Source organism: Prionailurus viverrinus, chromosome D1 (genome assembly GCF_022837055.1).
Source record: "Prionailurus viverrinus isolate Anna chromosome D1, UM_Priviv_1.0, whole genome shotgun sequence".
NCBI classification, from domain to species: Eukaryota; Metazoa; Chordata; class Mammalia; order Carnivora; family Felidae; genus Prionailurus; species Prionailurus viverrinus.
The window spans coordinates 13,328,327-13,351,783 of record NC_062570.1 but is presented as its reverse complement, the minus strand read 5'-3'; the positions used below and the strand labels follow the sequence as shown (position 1 = coordinate 13,351,783).

Genomic DNA, 23,457 nt, shown 5'->3' with positions numbered 1-23,457 from the left:
CCAGATGCCTGGGTGGCTCAGTCAGTTGAGCGTCCAACTTCGGCTCAGGTCATGATCTCGTGGTTCGTGAGTTCGAGCCCCGCGTTGGACTCTGTGCTGACAGCTCAGAGCCTAGAGTCTGCTTCAGATTCTGTGTCTCTCTCTGCCCCTCCCCTGCTCACGCTGTGTGTGTATGTGTGTGTGTCTCTCTCTCTCAAAAATAAAATAAACATTGGGAAAAAAATGTTTTAAAGACACAGAGGGCTCACAGACTAATAAAATATAAAGTTCTCATAAACAAGTTTTTTGACTCTTTGGAAAGTCTAAACTTAGATACCTCTTAGAGGAGAAGAATTCATCGTCCTGAGCCTTTAATTAGTGCAAAATTTCCAGAACTGTGATGGCTCCTTGAAGTTAACGGCTACGTTGATCATTGGCAGGACTTTTTTTTTTTTTAAACAATCTGTATTTTTGGTTTGACTTTTGCCTATTTTGATAGACAACCTGACTGTGCTGATTTAATGTGAGGTTCAGTCTAACATATAGCAGAGGTGGGGGGATTAAAAAGGTTTCCCTGATACGATTTTGCTACTGAAGGAGTCGGTCAGGGGACTCTATTTGCTCTTTCTCTGGGCAAACTATCTTCCCACCTAAGAGTGCTCGGCGTTCCTCAGTGTCAGTAAGAGTTTACATAGTTGCCATAGTATAAACCAAATTCTGTTCTAACTATGACTTGCCCTTTTATTATAGACTTGACTGGAGAGACTCCCCCGGTGTAAATGAAGTGCTTTCTTGATCAACAGCCAGGCCGCGGGGGCGAGCTCTCGGTGCTGGCCAATGCCCGCCACGCACCGGTAATAAAGGCATTCTCCAGGGGCAAAGTGTGCTGAGTGCTGAAAAGAGAGAAGCGGTAGTAAACAAGGTGTTTTACATTCAGGACAGTTTCTCTCTCATCTTGAAGTGTGTAATTGTGTTCTGGGTAAATTATGGAAATAAAAAAAAATATATCAGAAGTTGCTCGTAGGGAAATAACCCTCTTTAAAAACAAGTAAATTTTCCAAGGCTGAGCCAGTAGAACCTTGGCAGCCGATCCCGATGTTGGCTGGCTAAAAACTACAAACCGTATGGGTCCAGAGAAGCTGACGGAACTGGGTTCAAACACCGGCTCTGACACTTAGCTGAATTACGCTAGGAGACTTGTTTGAATGTTTCTGGGTCTCAGGTTCTTAGTCTCTGGCGTGGGGGTATTGAGAACTCCAGGAGTTTGAGAGGGAAACGTGTGCAGAGCGACCAGCACAGTGCCTAGCACTGTGTAGACGTGTGCTCCCTTCCCCGTTTCTCATCTGGGCTTCTGGCTTTGAGATTTGCTCCGTCACCCCCTTCAGGTGGCCATATTGTGGATGGAGTAGAATCCAGTCGATGCTAGTGTGTGGTGTAACACCATTTAAATAGAGCTTCTAGCAAAATGAGGTTTCAGGAAAGAATCCATGAGTTAAGCCACTTGAATAAGGGATTTATAAGCCAACGGCACCCCCACCCTCCCTCCAGCCCTAACCAACCCTGCTGAAATGGTCTTTACTAATCAAAAAAATTTTTTTTCTTTTCTTAGACAATGTGCTTTGTCTGTCTTGTAAATAAATGTCCTAGCAACTTCTAGTTTACTACGGGAAACTTGCTCGTGAGTGAACAGGCTTCTCCAGTGCCAGTGTTGTGTTTTTAGAAATTAGGGGTGGGGGGGGGTGGGGGTAGCAAATAGAGAAGTTATAGGGAATACTATTATTGGTATAAATGAAAATCCACTTTGATTCTGTCTCCTAAACCTCACCCGTGTACACGAATTAGCAGTCAAAAATGTCTATACATGTCAGACATTGTTCCGCCCTTAAAATAAATTACCTTGCTGTTAACACCCTTATTTAATGGCGACAGTATTTTGTACTTACTTGATTTCTTTTGCCCAGAACATGTGCTGTTTCTGCCTTGACAGTACATCTGCTAATTGAGTTTTAGAAAATCAGCAAGGTTTTTTTTTTTTTTAAGTGGATTATTTTAAGAAAGGCACCTATGTTGCCTGCGTGTACCCTTCTACTCCAGATCAAGTTGTGTTTTGCAACAACCTAATTGTCATGATATCTGTTTCAAGGGGAAATTTATCAAGTCACAGTGCACCCTTCTGTTTGGAAGAAATATCTGAGGCTGTGAGCAGAAATTATTTTTACATAAAGGCTTCAGGCAGTTAAGAGTACTGACATACATATATTCTCATCACTGCCATTCACTTTCTTTGCCTCAAATAAATAGGTCATTATTACCCCGTTGCGGCCATCTTACGGCACCTCAAAGTATGGAGTTCTATTTAATATAACTGCTGTCCAGCTGATCCGTACAATTTATTGGTGATTTTTGCAGTGACGTTCTTGGGCACCGTCAGCCAAGGCGCTTTGATCTCTTTGAGCAAAATATTTCACTATCGCTTGTAATTTTTTAACATTAGTGTTATGACCATGTTAACATAGCTAGGATCCGTCATTTTCGGAGACATTGGATTTTAGGTTGGCTTTAGCAGTTACAAAAAATAACACAGTAATGATGATGGTACCACCGTGGATTTGCAGAGCACATTCTCTGCCCGCACACACAAGGGCAAAAACTCTACCTGAATGATTTACTCAGTGACAACACAGTAAAGGGATCTGTCTTAACTCTGAGTAATAATTAAGAATGTTCAGGCTTTTTGGGGAGCCTGGGTGGCTCAGTGGGTTAAGCGACTGACTCTTGATTTCGGCTCAGGTCACTGTCTTCATGGTTTGTGAGTTGGAGCCCCACGCCCCTCGCGGAGCCTGCTTGGGATTCTCTCTCTCCCTCTCTGCCCCCCCTCCCCTTTCTCAAATAAATAGATAAATAAAAGTTAAAAAGAAAAAAAAAGAACGTTCAGACTTTTTAACAGACAAAACTCCTCTGATTCCGTTTTATGACCTTAATTGCTTAACACACAACATCATGGTCAACTTCTCTTTGTCCCCGTCTCCTGTGCAAATGTTTGAGAGCCTTAACGTGGATGTAGACGCTGTTCAGAAAGCATATACTAGCATGCCAAGGAAAGACTGAAATTAAATGGTATAGTTAGTTCCACAGTAACTGTTTTATTAGGGTCCAGTGGAACTGCCACTGACTTTAATAAATTCCAGTACCTACAAGGTAGTGGTGAGGAAGTGTAAGGCCTTGATTTATGTTGAGGGGATTAAGGCCTATCACCAGCTAGCCTTTCTTTAGGTTCCTCCTATAAAGTGAAGATTCTTATTTATGTTAGCAATAGATTTCTTTAGGTAGAGGAAATCTCTGCCCATGGCCCAGTAGACCCCAGTGGACCCCATTTGGTATTCTAATCTCCTCAAGGCAACTCCCATGACTTAAGACCGACACAGCTTTGGAATTGTGCGGTTTCACGTCTCCTTAATTTTCTTACTGGATTGGGTTACCCCGAGGAAATTAGCATGTTGTCCTTTCTGTACATACTCTTTCCAGGGCCAGTAAAGCCACCTTGAAAAGCTTGCTTGATTGGCAGGAATTCCCTTTTCCTTGTTCTTTTCTCAAATCTGGGACTACACCGCTCCCTCCAGCTGGCTTCTGAATTCCGTGTCTGTCCCAGTAATCCACAGAGGAAAAAATAAGCGTTCCTTTGTGGTTTGGGTTTTGGTTTTTTTGATCACGTCTTCTTTTTGTTGTTACTCTATAACATTGTTCAGCCCACTAAGCTTTCAGTGCTGGATCAAGCTAGGGAATATTTACCCTCTCCGCTCACTGCCAGCCCTGGGGGCCTGCGTTCGCACACCTGGGTTAATTCGGTTTACTCCTCGAGCACCAAGAATTTTTGTTTTATCTGCGACTCTAATAATTTTGTCCTTAACCCCTAGTCCTCTCCTTTCTAATCCTCTGTCAGAGGCTGGTCTGCTTCTAGGTGGATTTGGCTTAATGCCATCTCACACCCTTCTCACACTTCCTCGCTGTGTCCTGGCAAACAAGGATCCTTCAGCAGAAATACGATAGCAGGTGGATATCCTCCATTTACAACGATTGCATCTCTACTTATGCGCGCTCTCGCGCCCTCTCTCTCTCTCTTTTGCAATAGGATTTATTTTGACCTTTGTCTCTAAATGTGACAAAGTTGTTTTGGGGTTGTTGTTTTGTTTTGTTTTGTATTTTGGCGGGAGGAGTGAATAAACCACCCTGATCTGTAATTACCTAGAGAGCTTGAGAGGAGGGAGTGTGAGCCTTCGTTCTTGCACGCACACTACCCCCCAGCATGTGGAGTCGCCTAATAAATGTTTGGATTTGACAACTACAGAAATGATGGTGATGAGGAGGGCAGCTCTCATTCATTCAGCTTTATAAGAAGCTAGACACAGTGCTAAACGCTTTATATTTACTACCTTCCTCAATCCTTCCAACGGCTCTGGGAGAGGGCTTTGATTTACTGTCCCCATTTTGCAGATGAGACACTGGCTCGGGGACTTGAAATAACTTACTTGAGATCATCCAGCCAAAAAGCAATCTTCCCGACCGACCTTTGTACATACCCATTGCCCATTCTGCATTTTTTGTTCCGTAAGTGAAGATTAGGTATCCATTGCCCCCCCCCCCCCCCAGCTGACATTGCAGCCTCTGAAAGGCTGGGACGGGGTCCTGTATTTCTATATCCTCTGTTATTCCAGGTGCAGAATTGGACATTCAACAGTTGCTTCATCTTTTGCTATTGAATTGAATTCTGCTCTCCTCCTACCTGTGCTGTGGATCCTGTGGGACATTCATGAGGCACGCTGGCCACTGTCACTAATCTTAGAAGCAACAAACTAGAGCAGATCTGGAGAGAAGCCCGTATCAGTGGATCTGTAACCCTTAACTTTTTGATGTGTTCTGAAAGAGATGTTCTGAGTGGCTAGATGGGCAAGCTGCAGAAGGGGCATGGTTTGGGACTGCCTGGGGCTTTCGGTGAGTCTGCAAGGTGTTAGTTTCCGAGAGCAGAGAACAGACTGAACTCTAAGCTCTCCCAGGATTTGCTGGAGATTCCAGAGAGTCCTAGCTGGGTAGGTCCTCACTCCCACTCAGTAAACAACTGACCTGCCTACACCTTGGGAATGTCGACAGCCACTAACAAGAGAAAGTTATTTACTGAGCCCTCCTCCCCTACTTCTATTAAGTGGTCCCTTGAGTTTTCTGTGAGGCAACCAAAGAGCTTAGCTCAAGGGCGTGTGAGCTGAGGTTGAGTATATGTTTCTCCCCCACTCCATTTGTGACAGCTGCAGCTTCTTAGAGAAGTGAATTCTCTGACCTTTCTGTACCTCTCCAACACACTCCTTAACTGGTATAACATAGCGGAAGCTGGAACGTTGGCATCCCCACTTTTGAGAGCGCGTTGACTCCAGGCTTAGTTGCATTTGGCCCCTGGATCTCTCTGGGATGAGTGAGGGAGCCACACCAGTGTTGCTTCTGGAGTCCATTTTCTAACACACTTCTTGCTTCTCGTTTTAACTGAGCCATGAGCCAAATTTTAATCGATGGAAATTCTTTTCTCCTTTTTTTTTTTTTAAGGCGATGGACAGAATTTGTTTACGAAAGACGTGACAGTGATCGAGGGAGAAGTTGCGACCATCAGCTGCCAAGTCAATAAGAGTGACGACTCTGTGATCCAGCTGCTGAATCCCAACAGGCAGACCATTTATTTCAGGGACTTCAGGCGTAAGTTTCCATCTCAATAGTATTAGATGGCAACTTTTTTTTTCCTACATGTTGTCTTGATAAAGAGATTGCCAAGGCCTCCTTTTCTAAATTTAATGTTAGATGCTTAAAGTTTAGTCAATTCTTCAGAGGGAAGAAGAGACATGCAATCATAATCTTTCTACTTAATAGAAACCTTGAATGGTCCCTTTTAAAAGTAAAGCGGTCTTACTTTGCAATAGGAATTGATTGTAGTAATTCAAGGTGAATTGCAATTGAGTCCCGGACACAACAACTCAAATAGGGTAAGGCAAAGAAAATATAGCATTCTGAAGGGCAATCTGTTTGGTTTGAAGATTGAAGTTTCCAAGGCAATCTGTGCCTATGGAGACAAAACCAAACTCTCCTATCACCATAGCCTCTGGTAGATGGAGGTTACCATGTGCTGGAACCTTACCGAATATGATATCACAGAAGCTAATCATTGAAACTCAATTGTATATCCTAGAAATGGTTCAGATGGATGTCTGAGCTTAGCAAGACCAAGAGTCAGGTCTTTCAAAAAGCTGCTCTTTGAGAACATCGGTACCTCATCAAAGCACATGTAGAGGAACGTCCCTTCCCATCTACTTGTCCTCCTCCTCCCCAACGCCCCAGAACATTCAGGAAGTGTGGAAAGAGTTGATAAACCCAAGGAGCATCTAAGAGGGTGAAGGAAGGTCAAAGGAGAGGAGCTACTCATTCTTAAAGTGAACTTTGGTCATTATAAATGAATCCAGCCTTTGCCAAAATTAGTAGAAGGACTTTAAAGGTGAATGTTTGAAATGAATGAAAAGCCCACAAACGTTACTTTTGTGGTGACTCTGATTTCCTACTTTATCCTCCTCTGTTTGCTGTTGTGAAGCTGAAGCTGAAGCTGGAAAACTGCAGGCGGGGCCTGAGGCTTTGGGAGGCCCTGGGTCGTGGGCTTCGGGAAGCTTCACCTCCAACCATACCAGATACAAAGATGCATCCAAGTTAAATGCAAATGGGATTGTTTTGTTGTCAAATGTTTTTAAATTGCTTCCATGTTGTTTTTCAAATTACTAATAATGATTTTTGGGGGGTTTCATAATTTGGAAGCACTCTTTTTCAAGGGGAGTACATCCTAGTCCCTGGACGTCCAGAGGATCCTCACAGCCTGCCCTTCCTTCTGTTTTCATTTTGCCGAACTCCAATGGAAAATCTGATACGATTTATGAGCACGTGCTAAAACTGACAGCAAGGAGCACATGTGCGTGTGCGTGGGTGTGGGCGCGTGCCCGCATGTCCGTGTGTTTGCGCGTGCTCTTACACCCGCAGGCCCCATGTGTGTCACTTTCCTTTCGGACAAGGTTATTTGTCTACGTGCAGTTATCGTTGAAGCCCAAAACAGTAATTCAGGAAGCATGAAGAAGTACCCAACAGGTGCACAAAGACTTACTCGATTTTTCTACTCTGTAGCGGCCTTTCCAGTCACCTGACTTCCTCCTCCCCGAGGTAAGGAAAATGGATGGTCCGTCCGCTTCCTCCTAATCACTGCCTCTGTGTTTTGTCTCGCAGCTCTGAAGGACAGCAGGTTTCAGTTGCTGAATTTTTCTAGCAGTGAACTGAAAGTGTCGCTGACAAATGTCTCGATTTCGGATGAAGGAAGATACTTTTGCCAGCTCTACACTGACCCCCCCCAGGAAAGTTACACCACAATCACAGTGCTGGGTAAGAGACGCGTGGGGCGCGTCCCGGGAAACCGAGTGGGGTGGCCCTTACTACCGATGGCTTCCAGCAACAAGGAAAAGGTTAATGGTTAATGTTGTTGCTGTTCAAGCCTGTTTTAGGAAGAATCACCACCCATCTTGCTGACTTTAAAAAACAGCCTCTTTTACCAAACACTCTAAGGAATGGCAATCAGCGGTCTTTATAGATTCCATGTGTTCTTGGGCTTGAACCCTCAAGCTTCAGAAGCAAAGATCAAGAGAATTTAGAGCCCTCCGATGAGTCACTCACCACATGAAATGTCGTTGCTTCTAACTACCGGGATTTTTTTTTTTCTTCTGTTCAGGGAAGGAGGAGATGGGCTACCACATCTCTACCCCGTGGCAGAGCGCGGTTATAAAACCCGCTTAATGATTCTTTCTTCTGACTTACATCTCATTTAGTATTGTTGATCTCCTTATCTTTGGCTTTCCTCACTGCCTTGTGTATTGCTTATGCTCTAGATTATGCTGTAAAAATCATACCCCATGAACACACACTTTGCCACAAATTGCAACCGTTGGACATAAAAGAATTAAGAGTTTCTAGGGAGAGAAGGCTGATAATAAGCAAGGACTGTTGACAGGCTGCTAAGAACACCTCTAGTGAGTTGAATGTCTTCAGTTATGATCACCAGATTGTGACTTTCTGGAAATTCCCAGTAGCTACGTTTCCCTATTTATATTTTGATACAGTCAGCAGATATCCCTGTGTTGAAGATGGCCTGAGTTAGTCACCTTTTTTAGACAAAGCTGTATACCAGGGCATAATACCAGCTGATGTGGATTTTTGAAACTGAGTTTTCAAGGACGTTCGCTCTAACATGAGGCAAGATCTCTGATTTACACCTTCAGAAAGATCATGAATCAAAGTCTATTTGAGGCGGCAGAGTGCAGGTTTTCGGTGTAATGATATGAAGATTAGAAGGAAAGATAAACATGAAGGACGTTTTTGCTTGGTGTGTGTGAACATATATGTATTTATGGATTTACGCGTGGAGCTGCTGCCCCGTTACTTTGTTTAAACACAGCTGTAGACGGGAAAATACATTTTTTTTTTTTATCCATTAAACTAAAACATGTTCCTAGCACTTACATACATGTTCTCGGTAAGAGGAACACTGATTTCAGGAAGTCACGTTTCATGTCAGGTCATGCAGTTTCTAACGTGGTCTGTGTTTAACGGTGGATGGCTTTAACGGCTTTCAGAGGTACATGTCTGTCTTTAATTCTAGCCTTAACCCGTATGAGACCTGTAGAAATAAGCATGGAAGGATGACTGTTTTCGTATTGTGCAAAATCACATACATGCACTTGAAGTTTTCTGTCCACCTCATTGTTCAGAAGTATTTGAAAACACTGTTGGCTTTTTGGAGTAAGTCATTGGCTGCACAGACTCCAAACTGACCATCCGCCCATCGACCCGTCATCGTTTCTGGCCTTTCCACAAGAGTAACAGCAACAGAAGGGAATGAACTTGCAGCATTTTGAGTTTTCAGGATATTTTTCTACGTATACCTTTAAACACGACTATCTCACAGAGAGAAATGATAATAACAGAGACTAGCCATCTTGCCCCACTCACAAAGCACACGGGTAAGAATCTAGAATCACAGACCTTGAAACAGACCCCACTGTTCTGGCTCACATCCTTTGTGCCTTCTGGCCTAGGTTGTTCTTAATAAAATCCCAAATGCTGCCGTTTCAAGATTTTTCCCCAAAGGTGCACATCTTTTGTTTTCAGGAGCATAGCTGGCCACAGGCAAGCAGTGACTGCCTGTCAGTTTCCAGTATCTAGTACATTTGTTCTCAGACCCACTGGATCAGGCCCGTTTGACTGAATATGCCCAGTGGTTCGGAGTCAGCACAACGGCACTAGACTTTTGAGAGGCATTTATGTCTATAATCCTTCTGGAGGTCTGATTATTCTAGAGGTAATAGGTTCCTGCTTATATTGTGTGGAAGCATTAACTTAAACATACTTGAAAGTAACACTAGTTGATGCTCTCGCTGCAGATATTATGTGTTCATTTAATATTCTTACCATTGAATTGACTGTAGGATTCTTTGACGGAGTGAAATTGTTGTCATCAGTGTTTGAGTCTTTCATATTCCAAAATCTGACAATTTTCACTGGTACTCATCTATTCAAACCTTTTTTCTAAGGTTTAGAATTTTCAGATATTCGAATGAATGAAGAGTGATCTATTAGCGTCTTTGTTTCTATCCATGCTTCTCTGAAAAGGACTCCATATAGGTACTCACACGGCTGTCTACCTTCTCGTTGAGTGGAAGACACTGCTTTTAGTGCATGTGCCTATTAGTTGTTGGAAGCATTCAGGAAAACCTTCAGCATAATTCTAAGAGCTCAGAGGTGGTTATTTGTTGGTTACTATGATGCATATTTATGTTATCCGTGTAAAAACTGAAAACCCTCCAATGATACTCTGCATGCATTTGGGTGCCTTGTAGGATATCCACTCACTTCTTACACTTGTGTGAGTTGGTTCCTTTCGTAGTACAGGACTCTCTTTATACCAGTATTCAGGGAAACAGTGGCCCGAGAAATAGAATACACCGCTTTAAGATAAATATAGTTACTGATAATAGTAGCTAATATTATTACAGTCCTGTCCTTTTAAGATTAGTGTTCACTCTTAAGATTCCAGGAACAGAAGAACCTAATTATTTAAAAGGGTTTGGGAGTGAGATTTCACATACTGATCAGCTTTAAGACTCCTCTTTTGTTGTAATTAACGTGTGACTCATCTTGATATTGCGGATTTTTTTTTTTAATGTTGTAGGCGTTGATGTTTATAATGAGCACTCTTATAGATTTGAGGTTAGCTAAGAAGAACCTTGACATTTCTTTGCTATTTTCTAGTATTTCCCTTCTGTGATTTTCATTCAGGTTTTCATCTGTATGCACCTCCTTACATACATCTTTGGTTATTTTCATTAATGGCTGCAGGCAGTTTTTACTAAATGTGTCTGTTTAGCGGAGCATGTATAAGTGTATTCTCTGGTTAGTAGCAGTTTTAATTCATTTTTTGTATAAATGGATTTTTATACTTTACTAACCACTTTTGTATTAGAGTAGACGTTATGGAGTTAAAGGGAGAACAGGGGACAATTAACAGACCAAAATAAACTTTAAGTTTTTCTTGCCCTGCACCATTTTTTCAGAAACCCTTAAATTGCCTCATTTATATTTCCCAAAGCTTTCTTGCTTTTGAAAAAAAAAATCAGAGAGAAGTCACCTCTGTTACTGATATCAATAAACCATTAGGACTCATATGATCATATTTGATTTTATGTTTGTAAACCACACGACTCCCACTGTACTTGACTGTTTTCTTCTTCTCATATTCGTAAAGTCAGAAATCCTGGCCACAATCTTAAGAACATTGTGGACTTGGAAAAAAAAATCACTCCACTCTCTCAGGATGCTCTTCTCCACACTAAACGAGTCCTTTATTCTTCTGCACTGGTCCTGTTTTCCCAGACTTGGGAAATTTTCCATATGTGTACCTTAGCCACAAAGTTAGGTGACGTCAGCTCTTCAGGAAGATAACCCTAGGAGACAGCGCTGCATCACCCTGAAGGGTTAGGGAACTTCACGGTATATCTGCTGCGGAAGAGGAAGAGTTAGCAGGGACCATGTCAAACACTAGTAATCCAGATGAGGGTCTCTTTGCTGCTGGTCAGACTCTCAACCTCCAAAGAAAATCTAAGAGGCATTGGTAAGTATTCCTCTGGCCTCATTTATACCTGCCCTTTTCCATCTCCTTCTTTTGAACCAGCAGACATTACTGGTAATGTGGAAAGAGCACGCCATCGTCTCCATGACCGTCTCCATCTTGCAGAGAGAATACCGCTGAAGAACACCTAGTGATGGTTAGGAGAAGCCTGTGATGAGCGGAGCTAAAGCCGTCTTCAGGCTCAGCATGAACAAGGAGAGTGTGGAGGAAAGATACTCAGGAACACACAGAAAGCAAATACCCGACAAAGCCTGTGTTGGAGGCTGGGTGTCATTGAGACTTGACAGCAGTACGTGCCGCAGCCTTTTTAACTACTCCTGGGTCTCTTCCCATCAAGATCCCCAGGTTACCACAGAGCGAGCCTTAAGGGTTTCCTCCACAAAGTTGTGCACACAAGCTGGAATGCAGCTGACTCCATTCTGTAGTAACTTCTAGGAAAGAGAACGCTATCTATCCGCCCTCTTTGTCGTGGCCGAAGAGAACCGCTTTCCTTGAGTCTCCGCTACTCAGTTTGAATTTCCTTAAACTGAAGAATATCTCTTCAGTTAGTTTCTCATTGGGAATCATCACGTATGGCAACATCAGAAATCACTTTTAGTTTTGTCTGAACCTTGACAAGAATTCTCATTCGACTTTGATTCCTCCATCTGTAGGGGGACATTCCCGCGTCTTTTACTCTTTGGCGTTTTATCTTAGCGCCTCTTACCTTTGTTCCTCCTAGCTCACCGAGATCTTATTTTCTCTAGGCTTGGGCAGCCTTCTCCTCTGACATTTGCTCTAACAATAGCATTTTGTTTCAATATCCCTATGATACTGCACTTAGAATTGGATAGTATTTGTTGGTCCTAAACATCCAGTCTCTCTGTATATTCTCTATCAACCATCTAGGTGCGTGATGAAAATCCATTAACTGTCCTGATTGTCATCTGGCAAGAATATCTCTGTTAAGGAAATAGCTAGCTGAAATCGTCCCATTTACTTTTGTAACTGCTTTTCTGTGTTTCTTAAAATGCTGGCAGATGTGCAATTCCAAATTGGATGTTAGACTCTCTCTCTTTCTGCTTATTATTTATTTATTTATGTATTTACATATTTATTTATGTATTTATTTATTAGCGTAAGCAAGGGTAGTTTTTGGCCACGTTTAACTACCCACTTGGGCCATATCACTTGGGCGACACATCCAGTTGAGCAAATGTGTTCTTTTCCTTTTACACGGGGAACAAAGAAGAGGCCTGGTTTTGCTCTAATAGTTACCCCTCCACACACACCCCCTACACACTGTCTTGCTGAGAAACATACGCAACATGTCTGTTTCCTTTTCTGTCGTTCTCGGTAGGAATTTTAAGGGCTTCAGTTCAGTGTAAAAGTCTTCCCGTACACAGAATTTTACATTGGGCTGGAACAGTTGGAAATCCCAAATACGTGGTTTAATCCCATAATTTATGGAAGCGGTATCAGAGATTTATTATTCAACTTGATCATCGGGATGGCATGTTTATACATATTTAATTTCTTGTTTCTCTTCTGAGTTGAGAAACTTATTAATCATAAGTCTCAGAACTGTCTTTGCTTATTCATGGTGGTCAGGGCCCATAGTCTTAGATTCACTCTCCTGAATTCAGTATTCTTACTGATTTTTATTTCAAGAAGCTCAGTCTTGAGGTAAGGTTGCACCTTATGCAAAGTTTCACTGCCAACTCAGCTCCAAACAAGATAACGTAGTTTCTTCACCATCCCCATCATCTTACATACTCTGGACTTGATATTCAGCATTGTAGCCCTAAAATATTTTATCCTGACCATCTTATTCCATATGCTCTAGTGTGTTTTAAAAAGAGTGGCTTTAATTCTCATGTATAAAGTTGACTTGTAAGCACTTAATAGTCTTGTTCACCTCTGCTGTCTAAAATCTGGAGCATGAGATTTCAGAACGTGGGAAAATGACGTGGGAAAATGCAAATTAACTGGCATTTCCTATATTACTGCATCTTCATAGCCACTGGTTTTTTACCATGCCATCCATTGGAGGTCATGATTGCATTCTGGTGCTCTATGAATATTTTTAACTGAATGCAACTGGGTCCGAGGCACAACTTTTCTACGTATATTTATGGTGAGTGATTGTTTTAAGGGACTCCAGGTCTTTGATTCCAAAGCTGGTTGTCTTTGGAATCTTTTATATGAAGATTGAAATCCAAGGGTTCAGTTCAAGGAGAAGCAGTCCTTTCACATCCTTCCAGATAAGGATGATAATTTCAATAGAGTTTACTCATCTTACGTTTGTATCTACTTCCTGTTCAATTTTCTAATAACCGATTGACAGCTCATCTGATACCTACATTGTTACAGCTTGGTCATTGAAAAGTTAGGGGAATGGGAGAATGGGCATTTTTTATAAGGTGACTTTAGGAGAGAAATTCTAAACTCACAACTCGTGCATGATATGATTCACCTTGTTTGATAATGGCTTTGTACTTCTTTTTTCCCCTCTGGTAGTGGTTTGTTTTAAATTCCCATCAGGAACGTCCGTTATTTGTCTCCTCTTTTTGATAGCAGTGGTGCTAGTTTCTAATGAAAAGAAGGCCATGTGCAGAAATGGATTCTGTGTTTAAAAAGCGCACATGTTTAATTTGTAGTCCCACCACGCAATCTGATGATCGATATCCAGAAAGACACCGCGGTGGAAGGCGAGGAGATCGAAGTCAACTGCACCGCCATGGCCAGCAAACCAGCCACGACTATCAGGTGGTTCAAAGGGAACAAGGAGCTAAAAGGTGAGGCGCGGGCTGCCCCCGTTAGTGGGCACCTGATTCCTGCAAGGGCATCTACCTTTGTGGAAATGCAAGATAAATGCAAAACATGCCCCTAAAACAGAAATATCCATATAAGTGTGGTTTATAATCAATTGCTAAATGCATCTGAAGCCAAAGCCTAAGGGCACTTTATTGAATCTAATGCATATCCTCCTTACGTGGTTTGAGGGTTTGTGGTGATACGTGTTCCTGGATATTTACTCCAACGCTCAGAAAGAACTAGACTTATACACCAGAACTCTTTAGACCGGGAAGAGGTGTTAGAGGGGTCACTGAACTCAGGTTCTCATTTACCCTGTGACCCAGGGTGGGTCAGAACCCCAATTTCTCATGTTACACATTAAAAAAAAAAAAAGTCTAACAGCCTTCATGCTGAACTCCAGGTCATTCTAACATGCCTCACCGCACTGTCCGCTCACGGACCATGTGCTTTCCTGCAGGGACGGCTCTGCCAAGTGGACTAAGAATTTTATCTTCACTGTGAATCTGCAGGCCCCCCTTCTCTCATGGCACCTGTGCTTCAGTTGCCCGTTTCACCAGCCCGTTCTTTTGCCAAGTTCCCAGTTTGTGACAGCAGCACAGGCAGATCCTGCAAACATCTGCCACCTTCGTCATCGCCGTGGCCACAGCCCGTCCCCTATTTGACCCTTAAGTGTCAGTCATCCTGAGTTGTAGGTACATGTCGGCATTCTTATCCCTTTCCAAGTAGTCCCCGGAGGCTAACCTCCTCTGGTCATTGGACAGAAATGCTAGCTGTGTGCCGCAGTTTCTGCTAAAATGGGGATATTAATATTACAGATTTTATGGGATTCTTAGGAAGATGAAATGAGTGAATGTTTGTAAAGCTTGTAGCTGGTATCTGGGGCAAGGTAAGTGCTCTGTATGTGCTTGTTAAATAAATCAGGAGTGCCAGGAAGAAAAGAATAAGCCCTTTTAGAAAGGGGATATAAAAATCTGTATCTAGAAAGAGATAAATCTATATATAACGGCTTAAGTTTCAAAAAGCTTGCTCTGTTTTAATCTCCTATTTCCTAGGTATGGTTTTGGAAGGAAGGAGTTTCTCATTTCCCCTCTGCTTTTCTAAGTGAATTGAGCCATTAAATGTGTACCAATAAATACAAAACATTAAAAGAAAGTTAATGGTGCGCTATGTCCCGGGGAGTGCTGAGTTCAGGAAAGGGGCCACGTTGGCCTATTCATCCCATCCGGAAGCCTCCTCCCTCCTTTTCTGGGTGTTCTTGGACATGTCTCCCATCTGGCCCGAAGCCTGTATCTGACTTTGCTCTACCCACCGCCACTACATTTTCTGTGGTCTTCCAAAAGTCTCAGAGTTGAAACATTTCAATTACAATTTCAATTATGTAAATCCATTTAGTTACTTTCCCTCCTAATTGTTGCTGATGGGGTGGGCAGAGGGGCTTGTTTATATCTCTATTCCTGATTGAATTACTTAGGAGATTTGGATGATGTCCTGGAATTTTTAAACCGCACGACAGCCTACTAGACGTTTCAAGTTCAGATGGTTGTAGGGGTGAAAAGCGCTTCTCTTTTCCTCCTCCAAAACGCCGTCAGCAGTCAGATGGCATGGTGGTTCAACTTTCAGCTGCCTTTTGGTGGGAGGTGTTAAGCTAGAAGACGCATATGTGATACAGTTAAATTAAAATAGTATGTATTATGTGGGGTTGCAATACATCTTACCTACTATCCTGCAAGGTTGAAAAGTAGGAAGTTATCATTTTATCCGTGATCTACCCACAGCTTACCCTGCCCCAGGTGACTTCCATCACCTTTGTTAAAACGGCGATGGTGGGGCAGGCGAGCAGTGGGGAATATATAAAATCGGGGTGATAGAAATTCACTCGACTGAGGTCTCGGTGTATCCTGTGTCCCCCAGGCAAATCGGAGGTGGAGGAGTGGTCAGACATGTACACTGTGACGAGCCAGCTGATGCTGAAGGTTCACAAGGAGGATGATGGGGTCCCAGTGATCTGCCAGGTAGAGCACCCTGCCGTGACCGGAAACTTGCAGACGCAGCGGTACCTGGAAGTACAGTGTGAGTACCTGCCAGTGCGCTCGGGGCTGCCTTAACCAGGTACCAGAGACGGCGTGCCTTATAAGCAGCAGTGATTTCTCTCTCACAGCCCTGGAGGCCTGAAAGTCCAAGATGAAGGCCAACCAGCATGGTTCTGTTCAGGAGAAAGCCCTTTTCCTGGCTCTCAGCCACCGCCTTCTCGCTGCGTCCTCGTGGGGCGGAAGCGGCTAGAGCCCTCGCTGGGGGCTGCTTTCCAAGGCCCGAGGGCACTGATCCCGTGCGTGAGGCTCCACCCTCAGGACCTGAGCGCGCACGCGCGTCCCAAAGGCCCCGCCTCCTCAGAGCCTCAACAGTGGGCATTGCGACTTCGACAGCCGGATTTGGGGAGGGCGGGACACGCAGGTTCAAACCGCAGCGGTACCCGAGTATTTTATACCGAGAACGCAGAGGAGCAGTTGCCTGGAAACATTTCAGAAGCCATTTATTGAATACATATGTTTTATATAGTGTAGAGTTTATATCTTGTTGTCTTAGTAGTAAAATAATCAAAGGATTATTTTCCTGAAACGCTGCCATATTATCGAGTGCCAATGAGGATTTTCAAAATACTGCGTTTAACACAAATGCAAAACTTTAAGATGATCCCAATCTGTTCTACCACATGACTTAATTAATTGCCTTTTGTGAATATTGACTGTAATCATTCCTTTGTGAACTTTACAGCCTAAGGTGATCCCTCCCACTTTCTTGGCCCCATCAGAAGTACTGAATTTTCTTTTTTTTTTTTTTTTTTTTTTTATAGAGGGGCTTTTATTCCCATTCTGCATCAGCATGTCGTTTTACATTGCACATTCTCTTCCATTTTCAGCTTAAAGTGTAGCAATGAGTTTAAAAGTGGAACTCTTTGAGATCAGTGCCACCATCTCAGTAGCTTCGTCAATAGCAGCTAGATCGTGGTGAGTGGGGTTGTCTCCTCACCGTGCCCGATGAACTCCGGATGCTCCCCTTGTTTTCCCTCTGGACTCTTCCGCTTGCCAAAATGTTTTCTGCACAAAACCATCCTTGCAGCAAAGTTGCGACCAAGTGGCCAACTTCTCACTTTTTTTTTTTTTTTATCAGGGAGCTTCTGTAACTGAGAGGCCTGTGAAAAACTTGCAGGTGATATGTGAATGTACATCGTGGAAATGCTGTTAAGAGTTTGGTTGGAAACGGAGTGACGGGGGGGGGGGGGGGGGGGGGGGGTGGTCTGATAGACGCAAAGCATTACCACCTGTGAATCCATCCGTTCGTTTGCTAGAGCCACTCTAATAAATTACCGCAAACTTGGTGGCTTAGAACAACACATCTATTTTCTCATGGTTCTAGAGGGCAGGTATCTAAAATCGAACGGTTGACAGGGCCACACTCCCTCAAAAGGCTCCAGGAGAAAAGGCTTCCTTGTCTTTTCTGGTTTCTGGGGGCCCCAATATTCCCTGATCTGTGGCTGCCTCTTTCCAGTCTCTTGCATTGCCTCGACACAGCCTTCTCTTCTCTGCATGTCTCTTGTAAGGACACTTGCTGTGGGAGTTAGTGCCCACCCTGCTAATCCAGAATGGTCCCATCTCACGATCCTGAACTTGATTACATCCGCAAAGACCTCTTTTTCCAAGTAAGGTCGCATTCACAGGCTCCGGGGTTAGGACCTGGGCCTATCTTTTGGGGGCCACAGTTCAGCCCACTATGGTCTCCATCACATGTTTGAATTGCCCGAGCCAAACAGGGGCCGGGAAAAGGTATAAAAAGTTGCTCCTAAGACACCGATCTCATTCTCAACCTTTTCCTGCTCTGTGAGTTGGGCTCAATTTAACATTACATAATGCAGGTTTTTCTTGTTAATTCATCTCATCTCCTTCATTATGTAGCTTCATTATGGGCATCATGCTTATAATTTTCATATCACTAAAACTATTGTGGTGTAATGTCCCTATAATGGGAAAACAGAAATGATCAGATATTATCTAAATTGGCAGATAGTAGATATCTTGTGACTTTGTTAATATGTAATTCATTTAAGCAAACTTAATATCCATTAACTTTCCTTGTAGGGGCCCATTAGCTTTAATAATACATTAACTCCTTTGTGAAACCTGACTAGAAGTTCACCCAGTCCCCACCCCTAAACTCTTTCCGGGTCCCCAGAGTGTCTTTGTCTTCCGTGTCCTGTAGATTCAAGAGAGGTTTGTCCTTCTAGGAAAAGGAATAGAGCTCCCTCTGTGAATCCATTTGACTGACTTCAGTCTTACAGAGTACCGCAGGCCCTCCACCAGAGGGAAGTGACCAGTGCCTTCCAAAAATGAAGACACGCCTGTCTATCGCTTGTGAATTCTAACATGGCACCCTCGTATAGGAGGCTGGGTTTATTATTATTATTATTATTATTATTGTTATTATTATTATCCAAAGTGAACCACACAGGCATTTTACTGTTGATACTTCCCTTTACAGAATGTATATAAAGAGAAAGGCTTTTTGCATAAAAGAAGGTTAAGAGTTACCAACCATTCTATTGATCTGAATGGGAATTTAGACTCTGGTTTGGCATCTTAAATAAGACTCTGTGCTCAAGAAAGTCACCTGACAGTTCACTACCCTCCATTCCTGGAGCGTTACTGACTACTTGGCAGAGTCAGCTAGGAATTCCTTAAGTAGCTCCTTCAAACACGACTGGAATTCTCTACCTCATTTCCTACCAGCTTTCCTCTCCTGAACACCAGCAGCTGTGCGATAACGCAAAAGCCTCCTGCCTCAAATGCCTAAGGCACTCAGTCATTGGGCGCTAAAGCTCTGTCAGTCATTGGCCAGCACTTGGTGGTTTAACCCCATCTCTCTCTGCAGACAGGCAGCCCCGTGTCTTGATGGCAGTGAGAAAAGAAGAGATACTTAAGTACATGAGATTCAGCAGCCAGTCTGCATGCATGTGGAATTATTTGAGATCTTCTATGAGGAGTTACATTAGACCCTCACTTTTTAATTGGCCCAAACCCTTAAAGTCAGCAGCTCTTAACCTTCTTAAAAGCCCTTTAAAGGTCCCCTAAACCTTGGGGCGTCTGGGAGGCCCAGTAGGTTAAGTGGCCAACTGCAGCTCAGGTCATGATCTCATGGTCCGTGAGCTTGAGCCCTGCATCAGGCTCTGTGCTGACAGCTCAGAGCCTGGAGCCTGCTTCGGATTCTCTGTCTCCCTCTCTCTCTGCCTCTCCCCCCTCTCAAAAATAAATAAACATTAAAATAATAAATAAATAAATAAATAAATACAAATACAAATCCCGTAGACCTGGAAAAGAGGAACAAAATTACATATTCACCACGTTTTGCTTACAATTTAAGGAGTCCATTTATCCTAAAGACTTATCCTAACTTCATTGATTCAAGGACCAGTTTTCTTCCCATATCCACAGGTCATCTGTGCCTTTACCTCATTTAGAATTTGTCTTTAAGGGGCAACTGCGTGGCTCAGTTGGTTAAGCGTCTGACTTTGGCTCAGATCATGATCTCACTGTTTGTGAATGCCAGCCCTGCGTCAGGCTGTGCGCTGACTGCTCAGAGCCTGCTTCAGGTACTCTGTCCCTCTCGCTCTTTGCCCCTCCCATGCACTCGCTCGCTCTCTCTCTAAAAAATAAGCATTTAAAAATTAATAAAAAAATGGGATGCCTGGGTGGCTCAGTCGGTTGAGCATCCGACTTTGGCTTAGGTCATGATCTCCCAGTTCGTGGGTTCAAGTCCTGCATCAGGCTCTGTGCTGACAGCTCAGAGCCTGGAGCCTGCTTCAGCTTCTGTGTCTCCCTCGCTCTCTGCCCCTCCCTTCAGGCTCTGTGCTGACAGCTCAGAGCCTGGAGCCTGCTTCAGCTTCTGTGTCTCCCTCGCTCTCTGCCCCTCCCTTGCTCATGCTCTTTCTCTCTCTGTCTCTCAAAAATAAATAAATGTTAAATTTAAAAAAAGAAAAAATAAACAAATAATAAATAATAATAATAATAATAATAATAATAAAGAATTTGCCTTTAAGTCACTCTATCACTTTTCCCTAACAAAGACCTGTGTAAAAATATCTATCAAGTTAGGATTTTTATTTGCTGTATGTATTTTGTTTAATAAACATCACAGCAAATATATAGCTATTATTTTTTAATGTCCTTTTCTTTGCTACCTAAAACAATTCCTGATGATAACAGTTATAAGCATTAGGTTATTACCATGAAATACTGAGCTTGTCCATGAACCTCAGATTAAGCATTGCTGTTTTCTGGGTAAATAGGACTACCTTGCTGGGGAAATGTGACTTAATGGAGTTGGTATTAAATATACCCACTTGGTTCAGTCCTGACCCATTTTGTTACATGAAGCCTTATGGAAACCTTTTCTACCTCATCAAAGACAAATGGGTATTAGTCAGGATATGAACAGGGTTAAATGGCAGATAATGGATTTGAATTCTATATAAATTATGTTCTTTTAAGAAATTACTCTTAGGGGCACCTGGGTGGCTCAGTCGGTTAAGCGTCCGACTCCGGCTCAGGTCATGATCTCGCAGTCCGTGGGTTCGAGCCCCGCGTCGAGCTCTGTGCTGACAGCTCAGAGCCTGGAGCCTGCTTCGGATTCTGTGTCTCCCTCTCTCTCTGACCCTCACCCGTTCATGCTCTCTCTCTGTCTCAAAAATAAATAAACGTTAAAAAAAAAACACAAATTACTTTTAAAAAAGGAAATAATGAACACCTACATTGTATGTCACTAGATAGCTTACCCTAAGTATGGTGGGGAAAGGAGGAGGGGTGAGATAGAGTGCTACCATATTGTACAGAAGACCAGGCTCGAGCTGCAACTTGGAATCGCTTTCGTCTTGTGGATTTAAGTCCTAATTAATTGAACACAGAGTCTTGCAGTGTTTGTTTGTTAGGACCCTTATTTGTGGTACCAGGAGAAATTGGTGTGCCCAATTATGTGAAAAATCAGCCAGATGTGTATGCTGTCATACTTTTAATAATCTTTAAGTTTGTGGTGAGTACAGATATTAATTGTGTAGTATGCATTGAAGTGATTAACATCAATGTAATTTATCATCTGGAGATTTCTGAACATAAATAAATGAGTTGTTTTGTTCAGCAAGGTGTTGACCCCTTCAGAATTAGTGAATTAAAGCCCCCCCCCTCTTTTTTATTATAAATATGAAAGGCACCACAATCAGCCAAGTGTTCAGTTATTTGATTTTCTGGGGCATTAGCCACTCTTGTTTGTGACATTTCCCTGTTGGGTGCTCGTTTGCAAGCTCATTAGTAAGGTTTTCTCATAGGAACGTTGCCGGGAATGACGAACATACAGTAGGGCTCTTAGTTTTGTAGCTTTCATTGTGAGCCTCAGCAAGGATACAGCAGCAGCACGCAGTTAAATGTTTAAAACAGAAAATAATTATGCACGGAAGCTGGCATTCAAAGCTCTCCTGCCTTAGATGTGAGGCAGAGAACAGTTTTGCCTTTTAATGTTCTGAGCTATATGACCCTAAATTCTTTCTGCGCGTTTTTTTTCCTTCCGCATGTCTGTGTACGTAGCGTTGCTCAAATGTACAACACGGTTGATTATAGCGGAGCATGGCACAATTGTGGCACGGTTAGTGGAGCTTCAGATCTGCAGGAACGTACTCTTGTCAAATAAAAGCCTGTTTAAAGGAGAACAGTTCACTGTCTGAGCGTTAAAAGAAAACTGTTTAAATAGCATCAAGGTGGCAACACATAGCGACGTAAGCTGGCAATTCAAAGAGGATCTGTGACCCTCGGTATGGAATTCAGATTGCCGTGCAAAGCGGGAAAAGCCTCACTCTGGACTGAGGTGAATCCGCTCTCTTGAATCGCTGCCGTGTGTCCTTTGCTTTCTCCCATCACAGCCTTGCTCTTTAAAATGTTTTGCAAAAATCCTCATCTTGTGAGGGTTTTGTGTGTGTACATATTTTAAAAAAAGAAGAAGAAGAAGAGAGAGAGAGAAATTGAGATGAGTTTTGAAAGGGAGAATGAAAACAAAGACTATAGAAATGGATGTTTGAATAACTTCCCTCCTCTGATTATCATCTGATGGTTCATCGGGTACGTAGGCATCATTTTCAAAATGAGTTTTATTGACTCCCTATAGGCAGATAGTTTGTAAATCCATATTCCTGTTCATCCAAGATCCAGGGAAGGCTAGATTTCTTCTTTCATTCCCTTGATTGGGGGAAAATTGGGCATTGAGGGGATGATCAAAACCTGTTCTTTATCTGTGCCAAAATAAATGTTTCTCTGGTATCGACAGTGCCCTGCAGTGAAGGAGGGAGAAAAACCTGGAAATAGGAGAATCTTTCCTGCTCGGAGTGGAGAATAAGACATAGTTTCCAAGAGCGGCTCCTGTATCGGTCCTCCCCCCCTCATTTCTGTTCCCAGATTGTATTCTTCACGGCCTAATAGCTGGCATTTCCCGATTGGGCCGGTTTCTCTCTGATCTCCAGTCTCCTCTTTTAACAGAATACCTTCTTCCTCCCACTCTCCCTTTCTTTTATTTTTTTTTTTTTTTTAAAGCAGTGAATTGAGTTTCAGGGAAGTTATTCTGGTATTTATTATTCCTCACAGAGACCCCCCTGATTCAAACAAATGTTTAAGCTGTCATTTTTTGCATTGTCACAGAGCGGTGGCGGGGCCAAATTCCCGTTATTATTAACTCTGTAGCTTGTTCACGGAGCGTTCTGCGGCACCAGAGGGGGCAGGAGACTGAGGGACCAACATTAAAAAAAAAGAGTAAATGTCAGGCCAAATGCATTATGAGCAAGACTTGGATGACATGATCCTTCAAGGAAGAAAGCCATCACCCCTACCTTCTTCTGAAGGCACGCTCGGTAGGCAGAGGCCTCCTACAAAGGACTGTCCTCCACCATCTCTCTGTCTGACCTGACGTATTTGGGGGAAGACGTGTCCCTGGGGCTTGTGGGCATCGAACACTTACACAGTGAAAGTAGTCATCTAATGTGTGCTCCTAATGGTTTTTAACTCAAGGTCAAATTTCGATTCTGGGGAAGGATAAATGGTTGTGGAGTTAAAACTCTGAAAATCTAAAGCCAGTGGTCAAACAGCATCCTTTATGATTTCCCTTAAGATACCAACTTGAGCTATGCCAGAAATGCTAAATATATGTGTAGTGAAATGGAGGCAGCAAATCAGAACACCTGAGCTGAATCTCACATTTGGGGAGCTGGATTGACCTTCGAAAGAATAATACAATAATAATTTGTGCTGAGGGCTGTCGAAGTGATTAAACAAGACTGGGGTGGCTCTAATGCCTTGGGTAGCCTATGGGGTCAACCCTAAACTAGAGCCAAAGTCCCCATACTCCAAAGA

General features: G+C 43.0%; 1 protein-coding gene across 6 annotated transcripts in view; it reads left to right on the top strand.

Annotated features, from left to right (window-relative positions):
• The window catches only part of CADM1 (cell adhesion molecule 1), a 329,783-nt gene that overhangs the window by 256,477 nt on the left and 49,849 nt on the right, over positions 1-23,457 (top strand). For all 6 annotated transcript variants that reach the window (XM_047879035.1, XM_047879034.1, XM_047879032.1 and 3 more), the window contains exons 2-5: positions 5,569-5,715; positions 7,276-7,428; positions 13,864-14,001; positions 15,935-16,093. In XM_047879035.1, the coding sequence (XP_047734991.1) occupies positions 5,569-5,715; positions 7,276-7,428; positions 13,864-14,001; positions 15,935-16,093 (597 nt within the window). The remainder of the gene's footprint in view (positions 1-5,568; positions 5,716-7,275; positions 7,429-13,863; positions 14,002-15,934; positions 16,094-23,457) is intronic.